The sequence below is a fragment of the Carassius auratus genome, chromosome 25, assembly GCF_003368295.1.
Source record: "Carassius auratus strain Wakin chromosome 25, ASM336829v1, whole genome shotgun sequence".
In the NCBI taxonomy this organism is placed as follows: Eukaryota; Metazoa; Chordata; class Actinopteri; order Cypriniformes; family Cyprinidae; genus Carassius; species Carassius auratus.
Window position 1 is genome coordinate 1408495 of NC_039267.1, and position 13944 is coordinate 1422438.

Sequence of the window (13944 nt, forward strand, 5' to 3'; positions counted from 1 at the left end):
CAGAAGCTTGAAGAGCTGAATGTCCTTCACGGTTTCTGTTTTTAATCAAATAATCTGAATGATTTTCAGTGGGTCCTGGTTTACTGGACAAGGATTACGGGTGAGGATTATAGATATATATATATATATTATTCACAATTTGCACCTGATAAAATGTTTTAGAGCTTGGAATATCTATAAAACTGTATATTTATAATAAAAATACATTTGAATTCCCATGATTTTCCATGTCTCAACATCTTTTATAATGGGGATCTTCATATATTCAGGTTTTCCAAGACTGTGTCAAAAAGAAACAAAAAAAAAAATATTATTTTCTTATTTTAGATCATTTTAAAGACATGTTGAGGCCCAGAGAAAGTACATTTTATTAATATAGCACATTTAAACATAGCAGAGCTGTCCAAAGTGCTGAACAATGGAGAAAATAAAACAGAAAACAACCAAGACAAACTATAAAGTGAGATTAAAATGCCAAGGAGAAGAGATGGATGCAGCTCTGATGATCATCAGGAGAAACTGTGTGAATATGATGAAGATCAGCTGCTGATTATTCATGTTTCTTTGGTTTACAGTGATGGCAGTGTTTGCCCATGACCTTTGCCCTGTGTGTGTGTGTGTGTGTGCGCGTGTGTGTCTCTGTGCGTGTGACTGTGTGTGTTTCTGAGAAACATGCAGACTGTTGATCTGAAGACAGACACTGCAGGACACGTCTTCTGTTTTCTGAATGTGTCTTTTCTTCACCAAGCATGTTCCCAGAATGTTGTGAGTAGGTGGACAGAAGCATCACTGTGTGTAATGTCCAGTCTAGTTGTGTTCTGGTGTTATTTCGACAGCGTGTATCTGATATTCCCCTGGAACAGTGGTGAATGATGTGTGTTGACCCAGATCTGCGGCTCTGAAAACACTGAACACAATACAGCTGTTAAACGCCTGAGACACAGACAAACACTCGGGATCTAGGACACTCAGGACTACATTAACCTTTGTGTTCGTCTCAAGCACTCAGACTGAGGTTCCTGAAGAATCGCTTCTGCTCATCAAAGGTGCTTTAGAAAAATAATACAGTAGAAACGGTAAAAATATTATTCTGATGTAAATCATCTGTTTTCTGTGTGAATCTGTGTTAAAGTCTAATGTATTTCTGTATTTTCAGCATCATTCCTCCAGTCTTCAGTGTCACATGATCTTCAGAAATCATGATAATGTGTTCAACACTGATAATAATCAGAAATGTGTCTTGAGCAGTAAATCATCATATTATTCTGATTTCTGAAGATCATGTGACACTGATAACAAAACTATGCATTGCGGTGTATAGATTCACTTTGATCGTTTAATGTTTTGATATCTTTGAGCTGTTTAATATTCATGTTTCTTCTGCTCCATTTGACACGAGTGCCTTCATTTACTTCAGGGCATTCATGCGTTCGACGGACGCTTTTATTCACAGATTCACATTAAAGCTGTACATGTTATGAGTTCATGCCTTCCCGGGGATTCGAACCCATGCCCCTGTGGTTGCGAGCTGCTGTTTTACCCATCATGCATGTGGTGCTGGGTTCAGAGGGCTGTGTTATGATCAGGGCTTCATTAGCGCAGCAGGGTTTCTCCTTCAGACGCGTCTCAGAGTTAATCTGATCTCAGATACGAGACAATGAGGAACTGGGACAGCTGGCAGCGTTGGGCTTTTAGAGAGGACACAAGTGATACTGAGGCCTCATGGGACACCAGACGGGACACAAACCTGCCGCGCTAACACTGTGTTTACATGAGTGTGTGTGTGTGTGTGTGTGTGTGTGTGTGTGTGTGTGTGTGAGACCATCACACAGGAGCATGATGTTTGATGAGAGTTTGTGTGCTTCATGATCATTATATACCATTACACAATCATATCAAATATCAGGATATAAAATCCATAAAGTATGTTTGTATTATAGTTGTGTACATTTTGAAAAAAAAAAACTGTACTTGTAGTTAATATAATATTAATGAAATAAAAGGCCACTTAAGTGTCTAAGAGAGTCATTATTATGGCTGTTTCTAAAGTACTTTTAAAAGAGCATTTTCTAATAATGTCAAAATAAAAGTTTTAATTTAACGCACATTGTAAATCATGATGTTTTAGTCATAAAACTAAACTTTATTTGATTTTAAATTTAAAATTACTAATTTATTAAATATGCTGAACTGAAGCCTCATAATTTCTTCACATTTCCACCTTCTTTAGTTTTTAAGTATAATCAAATTGGCTGCACAAGTCATTTCAGTTTAATCTTGTATAACAACAACAGTAATATTAATAATAATAATCTATTCAAATTGGTTGAATTTGAATTAAAGTTATGGAAAAACGTTTTTATGATTCATTTGTCATATTATTTACAGTGCACATTTAAATACAGACAGACATAATTTAATAGAGATGACATTTAAGTAAAGTTTCTCATAAATACATCCAATACTTTAACCATGTTTCAATGACAATAGAATTTATTATGGATAGCATTTATAATAATCACTGTTTAAGTCAGTCAAAATGTTAAAATTCAGTTAATTGGACTTTAGAATATTTTTTAATTAAAACCACTCTAAAGAACAACAAATTGCATTTAAATTAAATATAAACTATAATTAATATTCAGTAAATTAGCAAAACCATGCAATTAAGTGTCTGAAAACACTACATTCAATCCACACTTAAGATTGTCAGTTAAAAGCAGATTATTTCAGTAATAAGCATGCTTTTACTAAAAGTCTGTTAATAATGTCTGAGTCTGCAGCTCTGTGTTGGTCCTTCAGGAGGTCATGTGACCACCAGACAGCCAATTACACCACAGCACATGTTCAGTGCAGCAGCATCAGTGATATGAATCCATATTAAATATGAAGTATACGATGTGCTGTAATACATAGACTCAGCAGCGCAGGTGTGTGATCCTCTGAATCAGCAGTGCACATGTGCAGTAAGGTCCACTCGTGACCCCGTGACCCCGCTGTGTACAGTAGCGTCTGTGTCCGTCACAGTCCGTCTGTCTGAGAGCATCATCAATGCATCGGTTGTGTGACGGTGGAGATGTCATCGTCTGGACTCGTGCAGTGTGTGTGTGTGTGTGTGTGTGTGTGTGTATTCAGACTCGTATCCCTCAGCTCAGCGTTTCTCATTGAAGAACTGGTTCCTGGAGGAGCACGTCTCTGCTGTTCAATGCTGTTATTATTCACACTGAAATTGGTTGGTTGTTCAGCTGAGTTTGAACACAAAGCACTTTAACACGCTGAGTCAACACGCTAACAACACGCTCCAGCACTGAAGGTCAGACACGATCTGCTGCGAGAAGAAACCACAAACATCATCTACTGATTAATGATGTTTACACTGAAACAGATTCATAGTTGTATTTATCAAGTACATATTTATTAAGTTAGAAAAGAAAAAAAAATTATGCTGTTCTTTTGAGCTTTCTACTCATCTGTGAATCCTGAAAGATAAATAAAGTGTATCGCAGTTTCAACAAAAATATTGTGCTGCACGACTGTTTTTAACATTGCTAATAATCAGAAATGTTTCTTGAGCAGTAAATGATCATATTATTCTGATTTCTGAAGATCATGTGACACTGAAGACTGGAGGAATGATGCTGAAAATACAGCGGAGCATCACAGAAATACATTACACTTTAACAGAGATTCACACACAAAAAAAGCTGTTTTAAACAGTATTAATGTTTCAAATTTTACAGTTTTTACTGTATTTTTAGCAAATAAATGCAACCTTAATGAGCAGAAGAGACTCTTTCAAAAACATTACAAATTTAACCAACCCCCAAACTTTAATTTGAACAATAATGTGTGTCATTTTAAAGGAATTTTTTTTTAAATGCATTATTTATTGACCTTCATGTTGCCCAAACTTGCATGACTTTTTTCCTCCCATGAAAAGCATGCTAACATTGTGGATTTGTGTCAAATGTACCCACAAGGATAGTAAAAACCTGAAATTGTGGGGACCGATCCCCATGAGGGAAAAAGATGATTAAAAATAGTAAAGGATGTTTATCTGAAAGTGCAAGCATGTAAAAAGGTTTTCTGTTAGGGTTAGGGTTAGGGGATAGAAAATATAGTTTGGTCAGTATAAAAGCAATAGAAGTCTATGGAAAGTCCCCACAATTCACAGAAACAAACGTGTGTGTGTGTGTGTGTGTTTTCCTCATTCTTCTATAATGGAATGATCACACGAGTCAAGCAGGAAGCAGAAATAATCAGCTGTAATGTGGAAAGATTTGATGATTCCAGATGAGCGGAAAGTACCAGAACGAAAGATCCTGATGGAGCTGCACCGTATAACATAATTTACTGATATTACACTATAGCATCAGCTAAACACAGTGTACCGTGGTATTCTCTGAGGAGCCGTGTAAACACCACAGCTTCATGTTTCAGTAAATGGATTCTGGCTCTGATTGGTGAGTGTGAGAGCAGAGTGAGACGTGATGGAGATCTACAGGAGACACGCGTGTCTTCATTTGAGATCTTAAAGAGACTCGTGTGACTCCCTGCTCTTCTCCTTTATCATTTCCATTCATTCATGTGTGTGTGTGTGTGTGTGTGTGTGTGTGTGTGAGAGGAGATTTGAATATTAAATAGCTGATTATCATGGTCACGTGACTGTGTCTGTCTGTCGTCTGCTGCTAAAATGGGCCGTGAAACACATTGTGTGTGTGTGTGTGTGTGTGTGTGTGTGTGTGTGTGTGTGCTCGATTAAGTAGTTGAAATCTCAGTTTGAGCTTGTGGAGATTTGTCCATCTCACAAGAAATGTGTTGCTAGGAGACCAGTCATATCCCGCCTGTGTGTGTGTGTGTGTGTGTGTGACATAATCCAGCTGCTGTGTGTCGTCTCGCTGTCACACTCATCGTGTCACTGGTAGTTAAGGAGATGGTTTTACTTGTGTCGCTGGTAAGCCCCTGATGTTGATCCTGACTGGACAAAAGCTTGGAAATAGATGAGATTTGTTTAAATGTTACTGAAAGAATCTCTTCTGCTCACCAGAGTTGCATTTATTTCTAAAGAACAGCTTTTAAACATGAATATTTTGTAACACAAATGTCTTTACTGACACATTTGATTAATTTAATGTGTCTTTGATTAATAAAAATATTAACTTCTTATTTTCTTTTATATTTCCCCAAAACTTTTGTAGTTTCCACAAAAAAGTTAAAGGCATGAATAAATCTTAATTCTACCTTTTGAGCAGTAGTTTACAGTATATAGTTTACTGGTGTGAATGAGGATGTTGTTTCAGTTTCTGTGGGTGTGATGAAGGAATCCTAACTCTGTATGATTGTGTGCTTATGTGACTGTGTTCCTCAGCAGCTCCTGATGTCTTAAGATCTCCTGTAGTTGATGATCGCCGCGGCCATCCAGCCCAGAGCCATGACCCACACTTCCTGCTGCGTTCTGCTGAGCATCATGCTCACGCTCACCTGCCATTGTGAGTTTTAGTGACCCACAACAGCCCATCAGCCTATCAGTCCTTCAGTCCATCAGCCCATCAGTCCTTCAGTCTGTCAGTCCCTCAGCCCATCAGTCCTCCAGTCCATCAGCCCATCAGTCCATCAGTCTGTCAGTCCATCAGCCCATCAGTCCTTCAGTCTGTCAGCCCATCAGTCCTTCAGTTCTTCAGTCTGTCAGTCCCTCAGCCCATCAGTCCTTCAGTCTGTCAGCCCATCAGTCCTTCAGTTCTTCAGTCTGTCAGTCCATCAGCCCATCAGTCCTTCAGTTCTTCAGTCTGTCAGTCCCTCAGCCCATCAGTCCTTCAGTCTGTCAGCCCATCAGTCCTTCAGTTCTTCAGTCTGTCAGTCCATCAGCCCATCAGTCCTTCAGTCCTTCAGTCTGTCAGTCCATCAGCCCATCAGTCCTTCAGTCTGTCAGCCCATCAGTCCTTCAGTTCTTCAGTCTGTCAGTCCCTCAGCCCATCAGTCCTTCAGTCCATCAGCCCATCAGCCCATCAGCCCATCAGTCCTTCAGTCCTTCAGTCTGTCAGTCCCTCAGCCCATCAGTTCTTCAGTCTGTCAGTCCCTCAGCCCATCAGTCCTTCAGTCTGTCAGCCCATCAGTCCTTCAGTTCTTCAGTCTGTCAGTCCATCAGCCCATCAGTCCTTCAGTCTGTCAGCCCATCAGTCTTTCAGTCTGTCAGTCCCTCAGCCCATCAGTCCTTCAGTCTGTCAGCCCATCAGTCCTTCAGTTCTTCAGTCTGTCAGTCCATCAGCCCATCAGTCTTTCAGTCTGTCAGTCCCTCAGCCCATCAGTCCTTCAGTCTGTCAGTCCATCAGCCCATCAGTCCTTCAGTCCATCAGCCCATCAGTCCTTCAGTCTGTCAGTCCCTCAGCCCATCAGTCCTTCAGTCTGTCAGCCCATCAGTCTTTCAGTTCTTCAGTCTGTCAGTCCTTCAGTTCTTCAGTCTGTCAGTCCATCAGCCCATCAGTCCATCAGCCCATCAGTCCTTCAGTTCTTCAGTCTGTCAGTCAATCAGCCCATCAGTCCTTCAGTCCATCAGCCCATCCTTTAGTCCTTTAGTCTGTCAGGCCATCATAACCATGTTTTTCATTTTTATTTTTTTTAATAAATTGTTTTTCAAAATTCAGAATTATATTAAAAAACATTCAAATCCACCGCTGAAATGGATTTTAGAAATGTAAAAGTTCAGTAAATGCATGTTTACAAAGTCACTACATAATCATTTATAATAATCATGATCTCAGTAGTCAGTATTGGCCATAATACTACTATTTTTTGTGATAATCCAGCATAATATCTCTAATCTGAGCACTTCAGTCACTCTTAGACTGAAAATATCTGCATGTTCTCATTCCACTCATACTGTAAAATAAATCAGGCATAAATAGAATGCATTTGGTCATTCCTGGATGTTAATGTGAATCAGGACTCATGACAGATTACATGTTTTCTGTGCTTTTCTTTCAGTTTGGTCAGTGTGTGCAGATTTCCCAGCAGTTTTTGGAGGTGAGTCTCAACTGTTTGTTTACAAAGTGATTCAATGAGGTTTCTTTCAGTTAATATCATCCTAAATTATGAAACCATGTTGTGCTTTAAGTTTGGACAAATGTTCAGATAGAAAGCCTGGTCAGTCCACGTTGAGACATTACAACAGTATGAGCTGCTGAAGGACTGTCTTCATACACAATTACATAATAATTATACACAGTTTTATGTATTAACTGAAAACAAGTAGGCTGAAGCCTTTTTAGAAGGGCCTTATGAAATCGGTTTTATTAATTTTTATTTTAATGGTTTAATTAATTTATAATAACCAAAGAGTGTTTTTAATTACTTGAATTTATAAAACTTTAATAATGTAATCACTTATTATGAGTATTATTTTTATTTTATTTTCTACAATAAAAGGCACGTGTTTAGTGTTTTATTCTTGGAGAATTTCTGCATTGTGCATTTTAATTGGTCTGAATTTTATCTTATTTTTCATATTAAGCATTGCATAGTATTTTTCTCTAATTTTAATTTAAACAAAAAGCAAAACAGTTACTTGAGACCTTTTTACACAACTGTAAATGACAGCGTTCCTAAACGAGTGCAGTTGTCTGAAGTATTTGATGAACAGATGATTGATTCAGAGTGGTGTATCACCTCCAGTGAAGTGTGTGTGTGTGTGTGAGTGTGTGTTTGAGTGTGAATCTGCCATGTTCAGTGAAGATCACAGACGTTACAGTGGTTCAGGGCTCATAATAGAGATGGATGTTGAGGAGCAGGGCATTGTGGGAGTTCAGAAGATTAACCATCTCACGGCCCCCACCCGTTCTCCATCAAAGCCTCGGGAGCCCGTTTGCTGATTCCTGGAGAGGCTTTGATCTCTGAGCGACTGCATTCAGTTTAGAACCTTACAGAACTGCAGCGCGTCAATCAAACGCCTGTGATACGCCCACAGCACCTCAGCCACGCCCCTCACTTCAGTTCAGAAACTTTAGAAATATTGATTTCAGTGTTAATATTTTATATTTATTTCATGTCAAAGTTGCATCTGTTTCCAAATGTGATAAAATGATGATGTTTTCAGGTTATTGGATTCATTACTGATGTCAAGTTTCTTTGATGTTACCCTGGTAACATGTTTTACGTTACGAATGTAACTTGTCTGGAGATGTCAGGCGGCGACGGTTGCTAGGGTGTGACAGGTCTGTGATGTTTTGCCCACATGCAAATGAAATATTCACGTGTGTTTGACCGGACCTTAAAAGAGCTGCAGGTTACAAGGGAAACGGGGTCAAAGGGTCAAGTGTAGGTCACAGGGTCACTCGATCGCTGCATTAATATGAAACATCAGCATAAATACTGTGTTTGTGATGGATTATGATGATATTCAGTCAGGCCTGACTACTATATTTTCAGATTACAGGCTAATTTTAAATAACCTTTACAATTAATTCAGAATGCGGCAGCAAGATAAATTTTTAATGAGCCGTTAAGAATACACGTCACATAAAATTCAAGGCATTGAATTGCCTACAAAACTACCACTGGCTCTGCACCCATTTACCTAAATTTGTTACTTCAGACTTATGTGCCTCCAGAAGCTTGTGTTCTGCAAGTGACCGTCGCTTGATTGTGCCATCCCAAAGAAGCACAAAGTCACTTTTACGGACTTTTAAATTAAATGTTCCTCCTGATGGAATGACCTCCCCAACTCAATCCCAGCAGCTGAGTCCTTAGCCATCTTCAAGAATCGGCTTAAAACACATCTCTTCCATCTTTATTTGACCCTCTAACTTTAACACTCACTATTCTTATTCTATTCTTTAAAAAATCTAACTACCTTTCTAATCTTTTTGTATTTTGTTTTCTTTTCATTTATTATGCAATTGTATATGTATGTGTGTGTGTGTATGTGTAAAGACCTCTAACTAGCTTGCTCTATTCTTTTATTTTTTTATTCTATCTGTTTTCTTTTTATTTATTATATTATTTAAAATCCCATTCTACGTGTACTGTGTTAACCTAACTGAGACTTGTTATAGCACTTATATATCATTGCTCTTTTTGTTGTTTTTGATTGCTTCCACTGTCTTCATCTGTAAGTCACTTTGGATAAAAGCGTCTGCTAAATGAATAAATGTAAATGTAAATGTAATTTTAGTTTAATTATTATCCATTATTCTATAAGTTACATTTTAGTTTTGAATATGTTTAGTTTTTAAACAGTTTTTAATGTTTTTAAGAATTAGTTATTAATTTATTTAGTTATTTTAAGAAACTAAACGAAAATGAGAAACATTGCTTTTGCAACTAGCTGAAATAAATTGTATTTATTTTTTTATTTTTTTCAGTTAGTTATTTAGTTCAGATAATGCTTTTTATAGATTTAGTTTTATTGTTTAGTTTTGCATCACAATAATAAAAAATAAAAATAATAAAAAAGAGATATATGATGAATGAAATTTATTTTAATTTAATATCTCTTTTATTCTCTCTTCATTATTCACAACCTATGCTGATTTTAGTAAAATAGTAAAATGTTGCTCATTAATGGTAATTGGGGAGTGTAAGAACTGTCAATCTTGCTATGCTGTATGGTAGTCAAGAAACAGTGAGAGAGCCGTGGATGAGGTAATGACATGGAGTTATGAGAAGTGCTCCTGAATGATTAATATCTGATCAGATGCAGACGAGACGCCAGCAGATTCCTGAAGACTGCTTCAGAGGAGTTTCATTCATTTGCACTCGATCATTCCTCATCAAGTCAGTTTTTCATCCCAAATGTGCTTCGGCTGATATTCCACATCACATCATATATTACAACCAATATCAATAACATCAACACACTTTTAGATTCATGCTGAAGGAGGTTCAGGACGTACAGTTCACTTCAAATTAATTCATTTAGGCTTGGTGTTCATAATAAATACTTGTTTTAAACGTTTTCATTATTGTTCTATTCTGGATACAGTTATGTTGAATTAATTTGTTGTGGCGTGAGAGTTACTACAACATGTTTAAATAAAAACATATATATATATATATATATACCAGTGCATGTTTTTTCTCCTCAAAAATTAGACTTTTTATTGAAAAAAGGGCAATTACAACTTTTTTTCTTGCAACTTGTCTTTGTTGTTGTTTTAGTTTTTTAATGAAAGATCTCAGAACTATGACATCTAAATATAAACTTGCAATTACAAGAAAAAAGATTGAAACAGAGACAATTGATGTAAAAAAGTCAAAATTGTGGATATAAAAAAAATTTATGTGAACTGTACGATAAAAATATCACAACTAAAGTTTTACTGAGCTCCTCTGATTAGTCCTGATCAGAGTGGAATTATTGATATTATTATTGATGATGTTGGACTGAGGTTTTGGTTTGATGTGACTCTCGTTCACATTTAAACTGAATTCTGATGAATGCAGTATTTCTTCTCATAGTTCCTCATTCAGAGCTCAGGAGAGATGTTTAGATATTTCTCTCTAGTGGTCTGGAGATCTGAGCTCTGTTTCTCAGGAGGTTTGTGGTGATGTTCGGTGGTGAAGAACTGGTGTTCATCAGTTATTCATCAGCATTAATCCTGCTGCGTCCGCTTCTGTTGACTGATATCCCAGCATGCACTAATGGAGCTGGAAATGAGCGCCAGAATGGACTGACCTTTACTTTCCTAATGCTGCTATTATTATGCATAATTCATCTTCATAATGCTCCAGTCTAACTAAATAAATACTAAATAAAACTTTGGATGGTATGGATGGATGGACAGTAATATGAACTAATGTTAGCAATCCACTCTTCATGATTTCGTCGCATTTTCTCATTTGTATTATTATTTTTTATATTTATTATTTTTTTAAAGTATATGTGTATATATAGTTTTATCAAGTTTAAGTTTTAGTAGATTTGATAGCATTATTTTAGTCCTTCAACACACACACACACACACACACACACACACACACACACACACACACACTCATCAAAAGATGTCTGTTTTTATTTTAAAATACCAAACTATCATTTGAAACAGTAATAATATTTTACAGTTTTCTTTCTGTATTTTTGATCAAATAAGTACAGCCTTGGTGAACAGAAGAGATTAAATCCTTCTCATCCTGAACTTTTGAAAGACAGTTCGTAAACATATGCTCAGTTTTCTCATCTTTCGCTGACGGTGCTGTATTGAAGGTGTGTGTTTCTGTGTGTTTTTCTCAGACGAGTTGTCAGGATTCGGGCCTGTGTTCGAGGAGCAGCCTGTCGACACCATTTACCCTGAAGAGTCTTCAGAAGACAAGATCATCATGAGCTGCAGGACACGAGCAAACCCAGCGGCCACGTACAGGTCACACACACACACACACACACTGAGACACACACACACACACACTGAGACACACAGACACACACACACACACACACTGAGACACACACACACACACACACACACACAAACACATACACACACACTGAGACACACACACACTGAGACACACACACACACACACACACACTGAGACACACACACACACACACACTGAGACACACACACACACACATACACTGAGACACACACACACACACACTGAGACACACACACACACTGAGACACACACACACACACACACACTGAGACACACACACACACACACACACACGCTGAGACACACACACACACACACACACTGAGACACACAGACACACACACACACACACACACACACTGAGACACACACACACTGAGACACACACACACACACACACACTGAGACACACAGACACACACACACACACACACACACTGAGACACACACACATACACACCCACACACTGACACACACACACACACACACACACACACACACACACACTGAGACACACACATAAAGTCAAGTCAAGTTGAACTTTATTGTCGTTCCGCAAAATGTTGTGTGTTGCGTGTTTTCTGATGGTGTGTGTTCTCAGGTGGAGGCTGGACAACACAGAGGTTGTTATTGGAAGTGATGATCACTACAGCCTGATGGGAGGAAACCTCGTCATCAACTTCCCCGACAAGAGCAAGCATGCTGGGAACTACTCGTGTGTGGCCAGCAATGAGTTCGGGACGCTCGTCAGTCAGAGAGCCTCTGTTCAGTTCGGATGTGAGTCGCTCTATTAAAGCTGCCCTGAACGGCCTTGAACACACACACACACACACACACAGATACACACGCGCACACACACACACACACACACACAGAGCTGGTTTTGTTCTGCGCTTGATGGATATTAATTTCTGCTGTCAGACGTCTGAAGGGTTTGTGTGGTTTCTGCTGAATTATGACTCTAAAGTGTCCTCTGTGCAGTTTTACTGCTATTATGTGTGAAACTGATGTGCCAGTTAATTAATTTCTATATGTGGTGTTCTCCTGTTTTCAATTATATTAGGCATCATTTTTATTCAGAAATTGCATTAATAGACATTTTCAAAAAGTTGCTCAAGGATAAATTATATATATATATATATATTTTTTTTTACAGAATATGTAACTTATAATAATGTTGCTTCTTGTTATTTTTTATATGCATTTATATAAGAAAATATTGTTATATTGTTATCCACAATTCATTCAGTATTATTGTCATCATAATTATTTAATATTCTATTGCTCCTGAGGTCGTTACTACACAGATCTAAAACTGAAGCTCATTCTCCGTCTCCATGTTTTAGACCTGGACATGTTTTCCCCGGACGAGCGGGAGGCGGTCTATGTGAAGGAGGGGCAGGGGGCGGTGCTTCTGTGTGCTCCGCCTCCACACTTCCCAGGTCACCATGGCAACTGATTCTGTTATCTGTCAGTCATTTCTGCATCTGACTGACTCTGTTGCATCATTTCCTGTGTGTTCTCTACAGAGGATCTGTCCTTCCGCTGGATGCTCAATGAGTTTCCTGAGTTCATTGCTCTGGACAAGCGGCGCTTCGTGTCTCAGACCACCGGGAACCTCTACATCTCCACCGTACGAGCGTCAGACAGCGGGAACTACTCCTGCTTCGTCTCCAGTCCCTCCATCGCCAAGAGCGTCTTCAGCAAGTTCATCCCGCTGGTGCCCATCGCCGAGCGTGAGTCTGTGTTCATCATTAAACTAGTACACAGTTAGCTTTAGATTTATGAGTCATTTCTGGATTTAAGCATAAACTTTACATCTTGAGTCATTTTGCATTTCAAGTAAATGTGTGTTGGTTTATGAATCTTTAGAATACTTACTAAAATACTAAGGGAGAAAATAATTGTTTTATATCTGTTAGTTAGTTTTTACCCTTTTCACATTCGCTGCTTTGCTTTAATTCCACATAAACATTTAATATCTAATCCATATCTCAGTGCATGCTCGTGATTCATACCTGTTTGTGTAATATTAGAGTTGTTTGTGACTGTCACAGCATCATGAGCGTGTTGAGAGCAGATAAACAAACAGGAAAGACTGGCTCATTCTGCTGGAAGAGATTCATGAGGAGCTCAGTCATTCACTGCCGTCTCATATCTGCTCTCTGTCAGGTTCTCTGAGGAAATATCCCGCTGATATCAAAGTCAAATCTCCAGACACGTACACGCTGCTGGGGCAGAACATCACGCTGGAGTGCTTCGCTCTGGGAAAGTAAGAAAAAACGCCACACAGATGACTTCACAGTGTTTGCAAGGCAGCATTTCAGTCGTTTCCTCAAACACTTCTTCATTCAGCACAATTTTCTGCAAAAATTTCAGTTTGAATTGATTACCATCCAGATTTCACTCAAACTCATTTCAGCTCTATGCTGTATGTGCACTCTGCCTGCGCTCTTTATAAACTCTTTAAAGCTTACTTTTTAAAGTACAAATGGAGAAAATCTTCTATTAACTGACACTGACACAATGTTCAGTATTTAGTAAAGTATATCATATTTGCATCATATCTG

General features: G+C 38.3%; 1 protein-coding gene across 1 annotated transcript in view; it reads left to right on the forward strand.

Annotated features, from left to right (window-relative positions):
- The first annotated feature begins 5196 nt into the window (after positions 1-5196).
- The window catches only part of LOC113042956 (contactin-1a-like), a 551632-nt gene continuing 542884 nt past the window's right edge, over positions 5197-13944 (forward strand). The window contains 2 exon segments of the mRNA XM_026201995.1: positions 5197-5489; positions 6982-7020. Coding sequence (XP_026057780.1) covers positions 5402-5489; positions 6982-7020 — 127 coding nt within the window. The 5' untranslated portion in view covers positions 5197-5401.